Below are 17698 nucleotides of genomic sequence, written 5' to 3'. Positions count from 1 at the left end.
TCTGGGTTTCCATGGAAATGATTCAGACTTTGTCTCAAAAAGGAGGGATGGGCTTCGTTTCCGGTGCAGAACTAAAAAACGTTCAATATTTTTCTGCAAAACGAGGTAGATTTGTGTGGCAGACCCCAAAGTGGTGCCTTTTGGTATTTACAGGTTTTTGTGATATATTATTTTCTTGGTTTCCATGGAAACGTTTCGGACTTAGTCTCAAAATGGACAAATGGGCTTCGTTTCTGGACCAGAAATAAAAACCGTTCAATATTTTTCTGTAAAACTTGGTAGATATGTGTGGCAGGCCCTAAAGTGGTGCCTTTTGGTATTTACAGGTTTTTGTGATTTATTATTTTCTGGGTTCCATGAACACGTTGCGGACTTTGTTTCTGGAGCACAACTTGAAAAGCATTTCATATCTTTCAAAAGATCTTGGTAGATATAGGAGACAGATCTTGAAATGGTGACGTTTTCTGATTACAGATATATGACATTTATATTTTTCATGAATTCTCATGGAAACAATTCAGACTTGGTCTAAAAACACAGTAAATAACTGTCAGATGATTTGTCCTTTCAAATATGTGGGGGTCGGGGCACCCGTGGCGAGCCACCTCCTCGCGGTGGGTGCTGGGTAACGCCAAGAGCTCGCCGACATCCCCGTAGTGGACCCGGGGGGATATTTGGTGCACCAACCCGTTTGCCGTGGGTTGCAGCCCTGTGTTGGCGGAGGAGGGGATCCTGGTGGTTGAGAGCAATAGGAGCTTGCAACCGTGTTCCTGTTGCTCAATACACCACTTCGGCCCTGACTTCGCCTAGACGGGTGGTCGAATAGGCCCGGTTCGACCAATCGGCTGGTCATGCCAAGCCCTGTGCATGGGGCATTATTATATTTATCAATGCACATATATCATTTGGAATCGTTGTAAATTTGGACTTGGCTTTATAATCTAAAACATTTTGAATTTGAAGTATGTTGTTCTGTAATTTGCCTAGAGTCCTATGCCAGAAGGCGGTGGCTCATGGGCCAATCTGGTAGAATTATTAATCTCTTAATTCTTCTGCTGGAGTATATCATCCGGGTATCCTTGGTGCTGCAAGCTGGAGGCCCGCTTGCTTTAGCATTGTCCTTGTGATACTCCGTGGTGGGTGGGGAGCTCGGATGATGAACCATATGACACCAATCATGGCTTATGAAATACCCCCCAAAAAAACCAAACGTCCACTTGAAATTGATCCCGTTGATACTTCTCATAGACCGTCTCTATCGATTGAGTATTGGCCACGTTTCCTCGTTATTGAGACTCCGGACAAGACACCATTGAAGTTGAACCCTTTCGCAGTATCTAAGGGCATTCAAGGTATTGCTGGGGATGTCAAGAACATTAGACGCTTTCGTTCGGGTGCATTGCTAATAGAGTGTGGCAAGAAACAGCAGACAACCAATCTGATGAACATTGAATCTTTTGTGGGCATTCCGGTCACGGTCTCTGCTCACAGGACCTTGAACACAAGTAAAGGTATCGTCAGAGATCGTGATCGGTTGTTTGCTGACATGTCCGAGCTTGATATAGCATGCGAAATGAAGGATCAAGGTGTGCTGTATGTGAAGCGCTTTTCCACCCGAAAAAACAATGAAACAATCCAAACAAATACCTATCTGTTTTCTTTTTCATTGCCGAATGCTCCCAAATCAGTAAAGGCGGGTTACTGCAATATCCAAGTTGAAACCTACATCCCCAACCCGCTCAGGTGTTTTAAATGTCAGAAATATGGACACGGTGTATCTACCTGCACATTGTCTGTTGTGTGTGCTCACTGTGGTGAGAAGACACACACAACAGAAGATTGTGACAGTGACTTTAAAAAATGCACTAACTGCTCTGGCGACCATTCATCTTCGTCAAAACAGTGTCCAATATGGAAAGAGCAAATGGCGATTAACAAAATAAAGTTCACCCAAAATATCTCTTTTTCTGAGGCAAAGAAACTGGTGAAGAGATCTGACCTTCTAGAAAGTTATGCTACAGTAGCAAAATCATCATCTGAATCCAGCTCTAAAATAACAAAATCATCCACAGGATGCCAAACTACCTTGACTTGGGTCAGTTCCGACTCCCCACAGGTTTTAAACCCTGCTATATCATCCCAGACTGAGGAATCACTTCCTACTACATCAAAGTCCTCTGATCATAAGTCATCTTCACAGTCACGCTCTGAGTCTCATTCAACAGCTGATAGACAACAAATTGTTAAAACTAAACCCAAACCTAAGTCTGATGCTTCAAAACAACAAAGTGGCAGAGCTCCTAAGGGGTCACAAAATAAAATTCAATTGTTTAATAAATATGGGTCTCTTGAAGATATGGACGTTTCTGAAAACGTCCATTCTAGGGCACATAGCTTGCCGCCCTCCAAAAGAGTGCGGGGTAGATCCCCCAAAAATCCCCCCAAAAGATAGTTTATTCCAATAATATTGTACAATGGAACTGCAGAGGTTTGAGGACTAATTTACATGAATTACAGCTATTAGTCCAAGATTTCACACCTTCAGCGTTATGTCTCCAAGAGACATATTTAAAACAAACAGATGCATTTGACCTTCGTCATTTTAATGCATATCATTGTTTTTCACCTCTGGGTGATAGGGCCACTGGCGGATCATCCATTCTAGTCAAACAAGACGTTATTCAAAGCCCTGTTTCACTTAATACTAATATGCAGGCTGTTGCAGTGAGAATTATTTTACATGTAGCGTTTACGCTATGCTCTCTTTATATTTCACCATCTTCGGCTTTTGCCAAAACCGATCTTTAAGCTCTATATGATCAGCTCCCAAAGCCCTGTATTATAATGGGAGATTTAAATGGCCACAACCCACCCTGGGGTAGTGTAAATACAAACACTAGAGGTAAATTGTTGGAGGACTTTTGTTCTGACAATGATTTATGTATTTATAATGATGGTTCCAACACATATTTACACCCTGGCACAGGGACTTATGCTACTCTCGACTTTTCACTTACAAATTCAGAACTATTAAATAAATTCGAATGGTCAGTCCACGATGACCTCTGTGGAAGTGACCATTTTCCTACTATATTAAAAGCTGAAACTCCATCTGATGTTCCTCCATCATCAAGGCGGAATTTTACAAAGGCTAACTGGACTTTATATGAAACACTGTGTGCTGAAAAACTTAAACCCGAACTTTTTATTGACGTTCCTGATGCTATTAAATGTTTTACTGATGAACTGAATTCCATAGCTGATGAGTGTATACCAAATTCCTCTGTAGTTCCACACATAAGAAAACCATGGTTCAACGATGAGTGCAAACAAGCTAGGAAGGCAAGGAAATAGGCAGAACATTATTTCCGTCGCCATCCTATGGTACATAATTTAAATAAATTTAAAATTTTAAATGCTAAAGCGCGGCGTACTTTTTAAACAAAACAAACGCCAATCTTGGCAAAATTATGTGTCCAAAATAAATTCTCAGACACCCATGTCCAAGGTATGGAACATGGTCCAGAAAATCAAAGGTAAAGGTACTAAATCTACTGTCCATCATCTCAAACATGGAGATCAATTGCTTACTGATAAATCAGATATTGCTAATAAACTAGGTGAAACCCTTGCTAAACACTCTTCCTCTTCAAATTATGTACCAAAATTCCAGCAATATCAAAAACAACAAGAAAAGAAAACTATTAATTTCAATTCTGATAATGGGGAAGATTATAATGAAACGTTTTCTATTCATGAACTCCATACTGCTCTTGATCAAGCTCATGACACTGCTACTGGAGCTGATAACATACATTATCAACTCCTGAAGCAATTACCAGAATCCTGCCTAGAAACTCTTCTCAATATTTTTGATGATATTTGGACATCGGGTAACTTTCCTCCCTCATGGCGTGGCGCCATAGTAGTACCCATACCTAAACCTGGACGTGATCATACGGATCCATCCAATTATCGTCCGATTTCATTAACTAGCTGTGTTTGCAAGACCATGGAACGCATGATAAACAATCGACTAGTTTGGTACTTGGAAACAAATAACCTTATAACTGATATACAGTGTGGTTTCCATAAAAACAGAAGTACTGTCGATCACTTAGTGCGTTTAGAATCATTTGTTAAAAATGCACTAATTAATAAACAACATGCTGTGTCTATCTTTTTTGATCTAGAAAAAGCATATGACACAACCTGGAAATATGGTATTTTAAGAGACCTACATGACTACGGCTTGCGAGGTCGTTTACCTCAATTTATAGCAAATTTTTTAAAGGACAGACAGTTTCAAGTTCGAGTGGGTTCTACCCTGTCTGATCATTACAATCAGGATCAGGGTGTTCCACAAGGCAGTATTTTGTCTGTCACACTTTTTAGCATAAAGATAAACAGTTTATCAAAAGTTTTAAACGATTCAATTGATGGATCGTTATTTGTGGATGATTTTAATATTTCTTGTCGTGGGAAAAATATGCATACTATTGAACGACAACTGCAGTTGTGTTTAAACAAAATAAATAAATGGTGTCTTGAAAACGGCTTTAAATTTTCTAAATCCAAAACTAACTGTATACATTTTGCAGAAAATATAAACCACATAAGGACCCTGAACTATCTCTAGATGGCACTCCCATCAAAGTTGTAAAGGAGGCCAAGTTCTTGGGCCTAATCTTTGACTCCCATTTAACATTTCTGCCTCATATCAAGTCCCTTAAAACTAAAAGCTTGAAGGCTCTTGACTTGTTGAAAGTTGTTTCCAACTCAAAGTGGGGAGGGGATCAAGCAACCCTCTTACACCTGTACCGATCACTCATACGTTCGAAACTCGATTATGGTTCCATCGTATATGGTGGAGCCTGCAACAGCAACCTTAAACTTCTTGATTCTGTCCACCATCAAGGCTTAAGACTTTGCCTTGGGTCTTTTAGAACTTCACCTATTAATAGTCTCTACGTTGAGGCCGATGAACCATCTCTTACTCAACGTCGTATAAAATTGTCTTTACAATACATTACTAAATTATATTCTAATGAATCTAACCCTGCCTATAACTGTGTGTTCAATCCCCTTTTTGAGGATTTGTATAACAAAAAGTCTTCTCTTGTTCCACCTCTTGGGCACAGAATTAAACCATTTATTTCTTCTGCCGGTATTGAGCTGGAAAGTATATCGCCTTCCCGTCTTCTTTCTTCTCCTCCTTGGCAGTTGGTTAGGCCACAAGTTGACCTAACATTAACATTTTTTAAAAAATCAGAAACAAATGACTTACAATATAAACAAGAATATCATCAATTAAAGCATAAATATAGCAATTACAAACCCTTATTTACAGATGGGTCCAAGGACGGTGGCGCAGTGGCTTGTGCCAAATATATTCAAAGACACCCGAAACGTAAACAATATATAATCTATTCTGATTCTCTTTCTTGCCTTCAGGCTATTAAAAATATTTCTTGCAAACATCCACTTTTAATAGAAATTATTGAATTGTATAATGATCTTGCTACTGGCCAATACGACATCGTCTTTAGTTGGTTACCCAGCCATGTAGGCATTTCTGGTAACACACTGGCTGACCTTGCTGCTAAAGCAGCACTCAACAAATCTGTGACACCACTTCTTATTCCTTATAGTGATTACAAAGCCACCATTAGATCTTATATCCGTGATCTGATGCAAAAGAAGTGGGACACCCAAGTGGGTATCAATAAATTACATGAGACAAAACCTTACATTGGTTATACCCACTTGGGTTGTCAGTCCAGATTTGAAGAGGTTATTTTGCGACGATGTCGTGTTGGCCACACTAGATACACTCATGCGTACCTGTTAGAAGGTGAAGATCCTCCATTTTGTATCCCTTGTGATGAGAGAGTCACGGTCAAGCATATTCTGCTTGACTGTGTTGAATTCTCCATCACAAGGGATAAGTATTTTACAGTTAAAACAATTAAGGATCTTTTTACCAGCGTTAATTCTCATTTAATTATAGGTTTTTTAAAAGAAATTGATTTTTTGGTTGAATTTTAAATAATATGTTTCTGTAAATAGATGTATTTTAATGACTGGTAGTTTGAATTAGTAACTTGAATTGTTGGTGGCTGTACCCTCAAAGGGGGTTGAAGTATTGTAAAATTATTGTCCTCCTGAGAGGGTACGTAAGTCCACAAACATACAAAGTAAATTCTAAATTTCCACGTTTTTAATGGTAGTATAAGTGTATTTTTATTGTATGGCTAGATTTCCGAAATTGCTGACGGCTGAGGGGATGATGTAAATCCAGCTAGGGTCCATGCAGGTAGCAAAAGTACTGTAAGTCCCCATGGTCCCTAGTATGGTGATCTACCTTCAGTTGTTGGCAATCTATAGCCTGGTTTTATATTGTATTGTCCTCTATAGATAAATTGTTTTAGGCATAGCTACTAGTTTTACATTCATTTCTGTGATGTTCTAGTTGTTTTACTGTCCTTCGTCGACTGATTGTTATAATACTCATATATTCCATTTTAATGTTCCGTTCCCGTCACGATATGGCTGAAATATTGCCGATGTGACATTAAATTTTAACTCACTCACTCACTGTGGGGGTCGGGGGGATATGTCATCTTCTGATGACTCTTGTTGATGCAAGTTAGACAATACGAGACAGCTGCTTAAATTTATGTGGATAAAGTTAACATAACAGCCACGGTTATAATGTTCAGGAGATCTGATAGAGACATATCTTGATCGGTCCATTGGCCTCATCATACGGCTGGTAAGGAGGGACATATCCATGCAGTGCACTTTCTCCACCACAGTGCCAGGTAACTTAGATTTACTGAATATATTGCCATTAACAACATATTCAGAAAAGTCACTGGAGAGATTGTACTTTTCAACCAGTCTGACCATATTAAAGCATGGTGAATAGAAACATCTTTTAGCACTCGCAGGCTCACATTTAAATTGAGCAAGTCTGCCGATAAGTACACATATAGATTAGTAGCAGTAACTTGCTCTACAGAGTTTGCCAATAAGAAGTAGAGATTGAGAGTCAATATGGGATTGTAAACCTTTGTTAAGGTTTAGGCTGTCTAGCTCAACTTCATTTGGGGTTTTCTTGGGTAGACCTTTTTACTGAAATATCTTTGGGGTATTTCCAGCATTTTGTACTCCTTTGGTGATAGTTGACCCCAGGTGTTGCAGCCATATAGTGCAGAGGACAATATTGCGCGTCAAAATACACGTACAGCAGAGAGTGGATTTAGGCCTCCAAAGTAAAGTCCATGATTATGGTTTACGTTGATGAGTTTCTTGAGCTTCTCACAAACAAGATGGGTCTGCTCCATGGATTTACCACTACAAGAGCAGAGCACACCCGCATAGATAACCAATGTTTTGTGAGGTAGTTTTTTATTTATTAATGTCCAGTTCTGCAGATTTTAATATTTCCTTGAATTTCAGACGTTGTTTTGAGCATTGATGCTGCTTCAGGAATTCTTGTTTTGCGTCCTTGTACTTGATGTAGGATGCATCTTCTCTGCTGTGGCGTTTACCAGTCTCTCACCATTGTAGCCGGCAAGATATCATTTCTTTATGATACGACTTTAGATTATCTCTTGTCCAGTATGGCTTGAGATAGGGACGAAAATGCGAGCAGGGGATACTGAGGTTAGTTGATTCATGGAGGCTGTTCACTATCATGTCGTTAAAGGTGTTGATGTACTCTGTTGGTGAGGAGTAGGAAGACATGACAACAGTTGTTTCCCAGAGATGTTCCTCGGTTTCATAGTGGTACAACATCAGGTCAATGTCATTTGCCTTTCTCCAATTAAGCATTTGTCTGCCATACATTTTATAGCTGCCTTGTATATACATGAACATCTTGAGAGGAAGGTGGTCTGACACTGAGTAGGTTACGTTAGTGTCAATCAGGTATCCTGTTACACAGTGGAGGTCATCTTTGGTGACAAACACATAGTCAATCAGAGTGCTTGTTAATCCATCCTTTGTACAGAATGTGTATTTTGTTGCATCATCGACGGGGACAATAGAATATAGCTGTCTCTCTGTCAGGGTTCTGCGTAGACTTGCAGCTCGCTTCTTCATGGGTGCAGTGTGCGTTCTCAAGTCAGAGTTGAAGTCTCTCATTGGCATAGTTTGACCGACTTGAGGGCAGTGCTTCAACATATGTTTAGTCTAAAACATTTGATGAAGGTAGATGAGCACCAATTATATATACTTCGCTGTCACATGATTTTAGCCTAACACAAAGTGAACGTTCATATCCACCTATGTCAGTTACTGACATCTTATAGTTCATGTGTTTTCTGTCAAGCATTAGAATTCCTCCAGACCCCCTGTGACGTGTTGATACCCTGGTAGAGTTTTTGTTGATATACCCAAAGCATTCATCAATTTGGGACAATTTACTTTCACTACACTCGTCAAGCCAAGTTTAACAGCTGAACATGACATCATAATGGCCAAGCTTCTGGTTCAAAGTTACCAAGACCATGTATGTTCCGTGTACCAAAGGTTGTGAGATTATTAAGACCACTAGGAGTAGAGCCGTTAGTGATGCGGCTTGGTTATTCTCTAACAGGACTTTTCTTTAGCATTTCGTGAGATGACATCTTGTGAGTACCAGTATTGTTTCGGCACCCATTCGCGACAAAGTACATCCTCAGGCCAGAAAGTCTCTTCATTGAGTATTACTTTTAGCACATTGTCATGACATGTTGATGCTGATTGTGTACGTTGGGTGATGTCTTTGCCAGTCTAAGTAAACATATCCTCAGTACTTTTCGTTACACTCCACTACTGAGTCTAACAAAACCTTATGGGAGGTCGCGTCAGGTAACCTTTGAGACTGACCAATCAGAACACAGCTTACCAAATCGCGAAAGTGGCCATTCGCACATACCTTTTGAACTTTTTATCTCCAAAAGGTTCTAAATAGTGTTTTGGGCAATATTCAAGGATGTCATCTGGCAGAAATATTAGTTAATGGTAACCATGTCAACAGAAACCCCAAAGCATATATATTACAGGTCAAATAACTGTGTTATATGCATATTTTGAATATTTTGAAAGTCCATCCGATCCATAAATAGTAGCCGTTGTCTGATTGGTTAAATCTATTTAACCGTCTCGCGTTTGATTGGACGGCCATTTGTCGCTCAAAGGTTACCTGACGCGACCTTCTACTAGGTTTTGTTAGACTCAGAGGTGGAGTGTAACAAAATACACTTGAGTCTAAGTTTACTTAGACTGTATCAGTGTTTAAGAAGTGATGTCTACTCCTTTTGTTTTAGCAAAGTAAAAAATTGCATCCTTAACAACCTCAAAAGAGTCCCTCCATGTGTTGTGGTGTTAAGTAGCATCTGCTGAGCTCTCCATGTGATGTGGAGCTACATTGAATTCAGGACAAAAACAGAACTAAGATGATATATCAGTTTGATGGACAAATCATAGCAGGCAAATATTGTGTTTTGTGACATTAATGGTTATATGTGGTTAATTTAGTCCTATTTGGAATGGGTATATTTGTGTTTCAGTCAGTTTGTTAATTTTATAAGTTATATGCATATGTGATCTCATGTGTTTTCATTTGAAATTTCATAGGTGAACTTGAAATTATAGCTTTTGGTTGGCTTGGCTTGGCTATTGCAGCCCAGATTTAGGTGTCATGTGAGAGATGAATTGTGCCACACTGACCCTTAGTTTGAATGGATGTTGCTATGCGAACACCTTCTTGATTGATGTGGTTGTATTTTCACAGGCCATGATGGATCGGACGCAGAAGGACAAGCTGCCAGCCATGCAAGTGGGCTTCATAGACAACATCTGTATGCCAGTGTATGAGGTTTGTGACACTGCATAGAAGAGTGGGACCATGGGACACTGCATGGAGAAGGGCTCAGTGTAACAGAGCAGCCTTCTATCATACCTTTACTTATTGAAAGACTTATAGAGGGATTCAGGATTCTCTCTGGATGATAAGTAAATAGTTAAAGGGAATATGTATAGTTAAGCAGTGGTGATTATTATTGCATGCTATTAGTTTGCAGGGTTAATATACAACAAAACCTTAGCATGGCATGAAGTCAATTTATACTGAGCTCACAAATAACAAGTGACAGTTAGGTATATGGTACTGAGTGATTTTGTATATTGAGGAAACTAGATGACCTTTAAATAGTGTAATACATTTTTATTAAACGAGTTAAAGATTTGGTATGAAATGAGCAAAAACAAGTTTAATTAAAATGGTTGTTTTGTGGAAGCAAGATTAGTATTCTATTTACTACAAAATAAATTGACAGAGACTACAGTGTAAGGACTCTCAGCATTCTGTGTGTCAAGCAAGGTCTAATACCACTGTGACAGAGGTGTTAGCATAGGGACATCATAACTGTATATCATTATGACATCATATGTCTAGCGGTATTACACTAGTGAAATATTGTGGTGAAAATATTACCCTGTAGTTTCTTTCATGAGCAAGTAATAAAACCCTATATTCTCTCCTTAATAGCAATATTGTGTATCATGGCAGAGCTCCTTCTTACACTTATGTACCCTGAAGGGTGTGTGAGTAAGATGAATGAGGAAAATCCTTCCAAATTGATGCTGTAAGATCATTCCAAAATTACATTCATTGTAGGAATACAAAGTGGAGATCATTAGTTTATGATGTACACTGCAGGGTTATAACGTATAAGATACTACAACTATTACTTAAGATACTACAGGTATTACTAAAGATACTACAAGTAATACTAAACGCATGTAAGGAGTGAGATTGACTAATGTTTTGATGTTCTCGCAGGCATTCAGTCATGTATCAGGAAATATGGACCCTCTGCTGAGTGGCTGCCAAGAGAACAGGGAGCACTGGCAGCAGCTAGCAGAAGAACAAAGCAAGAAACAGATCTCCGAGAGTTCTCCAGAAAACACAGAGAAAGACAAAGATGAAGATGAAGATAGATCGTCCTGACAGTTACTGAGGTGCTGCACTTCATGAAGCAAGCCATCAGCACAACCTCAACTACATGTTCCAGTAGCTGTGTCCCAGCTGGGCTGGGAAAGGCACTTCTCACATGGGTGCCACAGTGAACAAACTCTACCAAGGGTGTTGGGACTAACTATCCTGTCTAAACACTAGAGGGGATTGGTGATGCCTGCATCATATAGGCTTATAGGTCAGATGTTTACATTTGGCACAATTACGGGTAGGACTTGGCCTTGTCAACTAATTGTGGCCTACATTACTTATTTTTCAAAAGGACTTTGCGTAGCAAGGAGACTGTGGCCTACATTAACATATTTTTCATAAGAATTTGGCCATGTCAAGTGATTGTGACCCAAAATGATTATGTGTAGGACTTGGCCTTGTGAACAGATTTTTGCCTCCATTGACTTTGATTGTGTGTAGGACTTGGCCTTGAACAAACATATATGCCAATATCCTTTGCTTTTATTTTGAAATATGAGTATAAATACTCCAACCAGGAGATGTCTGAACATGTATGATGTGAACATTGATGAATGATCTGAACACAGTAAACACCTATATAAGCCTGTAGTACAGTGAAGTATTGCAGTGATTACTTTCTTACTTACCTAAATGGTACAGGTTTCCATTTCTGAAATCCATCTCACACAATGCCACATTTGAAACTGATGACATTTTTATATCAACCTTTTTATTGTTTTGGAATATTAATACACAGAGATTACTTTAATGTTGTCACTCCACTTTCGCACAGGTTATCACTAGAGGGGGATATGTTTTCATGTGCACTTGACATAATATGGGAATATCCCATCGAACAGTGGAGTTCCAGATGTCACTCATGTACACCAGTCAAGCTGTGTGACTATAGCAGACTGAGGTCACTGTAAAAACAACACTAATATATCAAACGGTTTGATACCTGTGTGTCATTGTCTGAGATATATGTCTGATGTCTTCATGTACGACTGTGTGAGAAAGACTATATGATATCTCTCTTTGGTTAAGTGTGAAATATCTCACACTATAAGATGCATGATATCTTCTTCTGATACTGTGAGATGTATATCAGACATAGGGGATACTTAACTACCTTCCGTGTAATACCATTTTTATTAAACGAGTTAATGATCAAATGGTATCAAATGAGTGAAAGCAAGTTTGATCCTAAATCTTTAATGAGTTTAATAAAAATGGTATTCCAAGGAAGTGAGTTTAGCATTCTGTTTATTACTAGCCAATTACATAAATTGACAGAAACTGCAGCGAAATTCCCTACAGTGTAGGACTCGCAGCTTTCCATGGGTCAAGCAAGGTCTAGTAAAATTGCGACAGCGATGTTAGCATTGTGACGCCACAAATTTGAACCATTTTTGACGTCATACGTATTACACTGGTGTAATATTGCCAGAATAATATTACATCTCAGTATTTTCAACGGACGAGTAATAATGTGTGATATCTCCTTGTGACTGTGTGTCAGATACATATATCAGACTGTGTTATACTTCCTTGCGACACTGTGTGAGATGCATATCAGACTGTGTTATATCCTTGTAACACTGTAAGAGATGTACATCAGACTGTTATACCTCCTTATGACACTGTGAGATGTATATCAGACTGTGTTATGCCTCATTGCAACACTAAGTGAGATGTATATCAGACTGTTATGCCTCCTTGCGACACTATGAGATGTATATCAGACTGTGTTGTACCTCCTTGCGACACTAAGTGAGATGTATATCAGACTGTTATGCCTCCTTGTGACACAATGAGATGTATGTCAGACTGTGTTATACTTCCTTGCGACACTAAGTGAGATGTATATCAGACTGTTATGCCTCCTTGCGACACTATGAGATGTATATCAGACTGTGTTATACTTCCTTGCGACACTGTGTGAGATGCATATCAGACTGTGTTATACCTCCTTATGACACTGTGAGATGTATATCAGACTGTGTTATACTTCCTTGCGACACTGTGTGAGATGCATATCAGACTTTGTTATATCCTTGTAACACTAAGAGATGTACATCAGACTGTGCCTCCTTGTGACACTATGAGATGTATATCAGTTTGTGTTATACCTCCTTATGACACTGTGAGATGTATATCAGACTGTTATGCCTCCTTGCGACACTATGAGATGTATATCAGACTGTGTTATACCTCCTTGCGACACTAAGTGAGATGTATATCAGACTGTTATGCCTCCTTGTGACACAATGAGATGTATGTCAGACTGTGTTATACCTCCTTGCGACACTAAGTGAGATGTATATCAGACTGTTATGCCTCCTTGCGACACTATGAGATGTATATCAGACTGTGTTATACTTCCTTGCGACACTGTGTGAGATGCATATCAGACTGTGTTATACCTCCTTGCGACACTAAGTGAGATGTATATCAGACTGTTATGCCTCCTTGCGACACTGTGAGATGTATATCAGACTGTGTTATACTTCCTTGCGACACTGTGTGAGATGCATATCAGACTGTGTTATATCCTTGTAACACTAAGAGATGTACATCAGACTGTGCCTCCTTGTGACACTATGAGATGTATATCAGTTTGTGTTATACCTCCTTATGACACTGTGAGATGTATATCAGACTGTTATGCCTCCTTGCGACACTATGAGATGTATATCAGACTGTGTTATACCTCCTTGCGACACTAAGTGAGATGTATATCAGACTGTTATGCCTCCTTGTGACACAATGAGATGTATGTCAGACTGTGTTATACCTCCTTGCGACACTAAGTGAGATGTATATCAGACTGTTATGCCTCCTTGCGACACTATGAGATGTATATCAGACTGTGTTATACTTCCTTGCGACACTGTGTGAGATGCATATCAGACTGTGTTATACCTCCTTATGACACTGTGAGATGTATATCAGACTGTGTTATACTTCCTTGCGACACTGTGTGAGATGCATATCAGACTGTGTTATATCCTTGTAACACTAAGAGATGTACATCAGACTGTGCCTCCTTGTGACACTATGAGATGTATATCAGTTTGTGTTATACCTCCTTATGACACTGTGAGATGTATATCAGACTGTTATGCCTCCTTGCGACACTAAGAGATGTATATCAGACTGTGTTATACCTCCATGCGACACTAAGTGAGATGTATATCAGACTGTTATGCCTCCTTGTGACACTATGAGATGTATATCAGACTGTGTTATAACCTCCTTCTGACACTAAGTGAGATGTATATCAGAATGTTATGCCTCCTTGCGACACTGTATGAAATGTATATCGGACTGTGTTATTCCTCCTTTTGACACTGTCAGATATGTATATCAGACTGTGTTATACCTCCTTGCGACATTGTATGGGATGTATATCAGACTGGGTTATACCTCCTTGTGACACTGAGTGAGCCGTGTGTCAGACTGTGTGATATCTCCTTCTGACACTGCCTGAGATGTATATCAGACTGTTATACCTCCTTGTGACACTGAGTGAGCTGTATATCAGACTGTTATACCTCCTTTTGACACTGTCAGATATGTATATCAGACTGTTATACCCCCTTGTGACACTGATTGAGCTGTATATCAGACTGTTATATCTCCTTCTGACAGACTTACATTGGACAAATATTCATCTCTTGAGTTGGAACAACCTTGTAGGAATCTCAAAGTAAATTAATTGTTTGTTCTAAAACTCATTTCAAAACCAACTTTGATTGCCTTATATCTTGTTAAATGATCATTGTACTGTCATGGGCGACCAACTTTATTTCAAACAATGTATATTTGTCTGTTGACGATACTGTTAAATGTTGTGGTTATATTGAGCTTGAAACAAACTCAACACATTTACACACCTGTACAATTTTGTTGACATTAAATATGAATGACCTTATTAACCTGTCTGCATGATATGGCAAGGTGGACAGGACACACCAATCATGTAGATCCTTCAATAATCCTAAAGCCTGCGTACAGCTGGAGGTGGCCTGGAAAACAGTAGTGAGCTATCATCACTACCCTGGAATCTCTGCCGCAAGTTTCCTAGTGACGAAGACAAGATTAAATTTGGTGTATAATATGAGAAGTCATCTGCTTCCTGCAGAACCATGTTCTGCCAATTATTCAGGTTCTAATATGACATAATATGAAATCCACAGGTTGTAACAAAAGTTAAGCGTTGGGCAGAGATTCAACCTTGAAAGTTGCGAGTAACAAAGGTGTTATTTCTAATGGTGCATTTATTTTAGCCTTGTGCTTATTTGTTATATTTTATTGTTTCTTTTTTATAGTTTACTCATTAGTGAGTAAATACTTGTATGTAGATGTTTATACTGCTTAACATATCCATTTTTGGACTTGGCCTTGTGAACCAGCACATACAGGCAGCCAGGTGTTGATGGGATACTGGTGTTTGAACATGTGTGATGGGCTGGCCATGTGTGTGAACACATATGTGATGGGCTGGCCATGTGTGTGAACACATGTGTGATGGGCTGATGGGCTGAACCTCTGTGCAGAGATGTAAAGTGTAAATGGCTGAAACAGTGTGTAAAGATGTTGAGTGTGATTGGCTGAATCTGTGTACAAAGATGAAGCATGATTGGCTGAAACTGTGTGTAAAGATGCAGAATGTTATTAGCTGACACTGTATGTAAAGATGTTACGTGATTGGCTGATACTGTGTGCAGAAATGTTGAGTGATTGGCAGAAACTGTGTGAATAGATGCCTGTACATTATGTGAGAGAGGTGAGTATATGCTTGCAAAGGTTGTACATCCATCTGTATATTGTGAAGACAACAGTAAGTTATTACATCCTGTGTATTTTCTGTTTGTTACTGTATACATTATTTGGTATTATATTGAGTTATCCCTATACTAGGAGGCTTAAGGCCCCTCCACTTGTCAGATTTGACCACATATCTACTACTAATATACTTTAATAGTGTCACTCTTTTGTAGCAATATTTATGCAGAAAGATGAAGTATTGTCTGAATGAGTTACAGTGAGAACAAGGGCACCTGCAGCAACCAAAACTAGAACAGAGGACACAAATTTAACTCTCTCGAGTCCAGTGTCTTGTCATCACACCGGTGTCTGTGGGGTTTAGTTCATTCATAAAGATCTACAACCTTTATCACACATTGGCAGACGCATTCATAAATACAGCTTTGGATATTTTGGTTACAGATATTTGACAAAAAGATCTAATGAGTAGTCTTGGTAGATGTATATATATTTTTGTTGGGATACATCTTGGTATACAAACAGTATTTGTATATGTCTGATTTAAACTGGATAGATTTCTTGAGATTGTGTTATTAAAATTACTTGAAATATTATTAATGTTAATAAAACATTGCATTGGAGACCCCATGCCAGTGACATAGCATTATATGATTTATTTCATGCAGCATATTAGAGAAAATAACATATCACATGGGTCGTGATGAGAATAACCTAATTAAATGAAATAATAAAGATGCATTTCTGTCAACATATTGTGAAAAAAAATCATTCTTTTTCTTAAATCATTTTTCTCTTCTTACTAGTCTTACAGTGGGCAGATTTATTCATGGGAAGGTTGAGGAATTTATGACTGGATTGTCACTTTATGCAAAAGCTGAAATATTCAGACGATGATTTGAAAGGGATTGTACTTAATACATGAACAATAACTGCATATCATCTTCCTATCTGTGAACTGAATCATCAGTACATCTCAGGAACAGTGTGTAAAGGTGACTCATTGTTGGTGCACATGTGGCCAATGGTCCATGATAAAGGCAGGTGAGAATATTTGAAGCCCAGGCCTAAAGCTGGGGATACCAGGTTCACTTTCTAATGAAAGGCCTTAGTTTTTTCTTTAATGTGACACAATTTGTGTGTTTAAAAAAAGTAACTTGAATGTTCAAGCACTAGTTACAACTTGCAGGAAAAACATTATGGCATTATGTGCAAGTGAAGATTTGTTTCTATAGAAACTGCTGATAAATCTGGTTAAATGGAAGATGAGATATGGACCCATCTTTATGTAGCTGTACAGAGTCTTTTGATTGTGGGTCCAGGTGATGAATTAAATACCCAAGTAACAGTTTATGGCATGTAGTTTGGATAGAGCAGGCATCTCTCTTAGCCCATCAATTCAGTGTTCCAGTAAATTATTCTCCTGAGATGATCATTGGAATTGATGCAATGATGATGTTCTGATCTAGATGCCTAATTCTGGCAGCTCCAGGGCCATGTTCACCCGGAGTGGTGACACTATCCTATCCACAGAGCAGCTGAAACATGCAGCACACAGAGGCATGTAGTTAGTCTTTGAGATCTTCACAATATCTTTGAATCCAGTACTTGATAATACCCCACTTTTTGTGTAATGAATGAATAGGCATTTCATCATTAGTTCCAAGATACACCATGATGCAAGCCACTTCACATGCCATTAGTGTTAATACATCCTTTCAGACATAAGTGTTGAGTTAATGCTTCATAAACATTTGTAATCAGCTGACTCATCATCTTAATGGTAAGGTTTATGCAAATTTTCCAATGGATTGCATCATAATTCTTATATTTTAAGTAATGTCTATTTTGTTTACTTTGATATATTTGCTTGTTGACAGTAGAGATGTTAATGTGTTATGCATGTTTTAAGCAGCATGAAATCAT

General features: G+C 38.7%; 1 protein-coding gene across 2 annotated transcripts in view; it reads left to right on the top strand.

Annotated features, from left to right (window-relative positions):
* LOC137284152 (dual 3',5'-cyclic-AMP and -GMP phosphodiesterase 11-like) overlaps positions 1-11049 on the top strand; it is a 112016-nt gene extending 100967 nt beyond the window's left edge. For both annotated transcript variants that reach the window (XM_067815841.1, XM_067815843.1), the window contains 2 exons: positions 9785-9868; positions 10835-11049. In XM_067815841.1, coding sequence (XP_067671942.1) covers positions 9785-9868; positions 10835-11002 — 252 coding nt within the window. In that variant the 3' untranslated portion in view covers positions 11003-11049. The remainder of the gene's footprint in view (positions 1-9784; positions 9869-10834) is intronic.
* The last annotated feature ends 6649 nt before the right edge of the window (positions 11050-17698 follow it).

This window comes from Haliotis asinina, chromosome 5 (genome assembly GCF_037392515.1).
Source record: "Haliotis asinina isolate JCU_RB_2024 chromosome 5, JCU_Hal_asi_v2, whole genome shotgun sequence".
Classification (NCBI taxonomy): domain Eukaryota; kingdom Metazoa; phylum Mollusca; class Gastropoda; order Lepetellida; family Haliotidae; genus Haliotis; species Haliotis asinina.
Note: the sequence above shows the minus strand (reverse complement) of the source record. Positions and strands in the feature narration are given on the sequence as shown.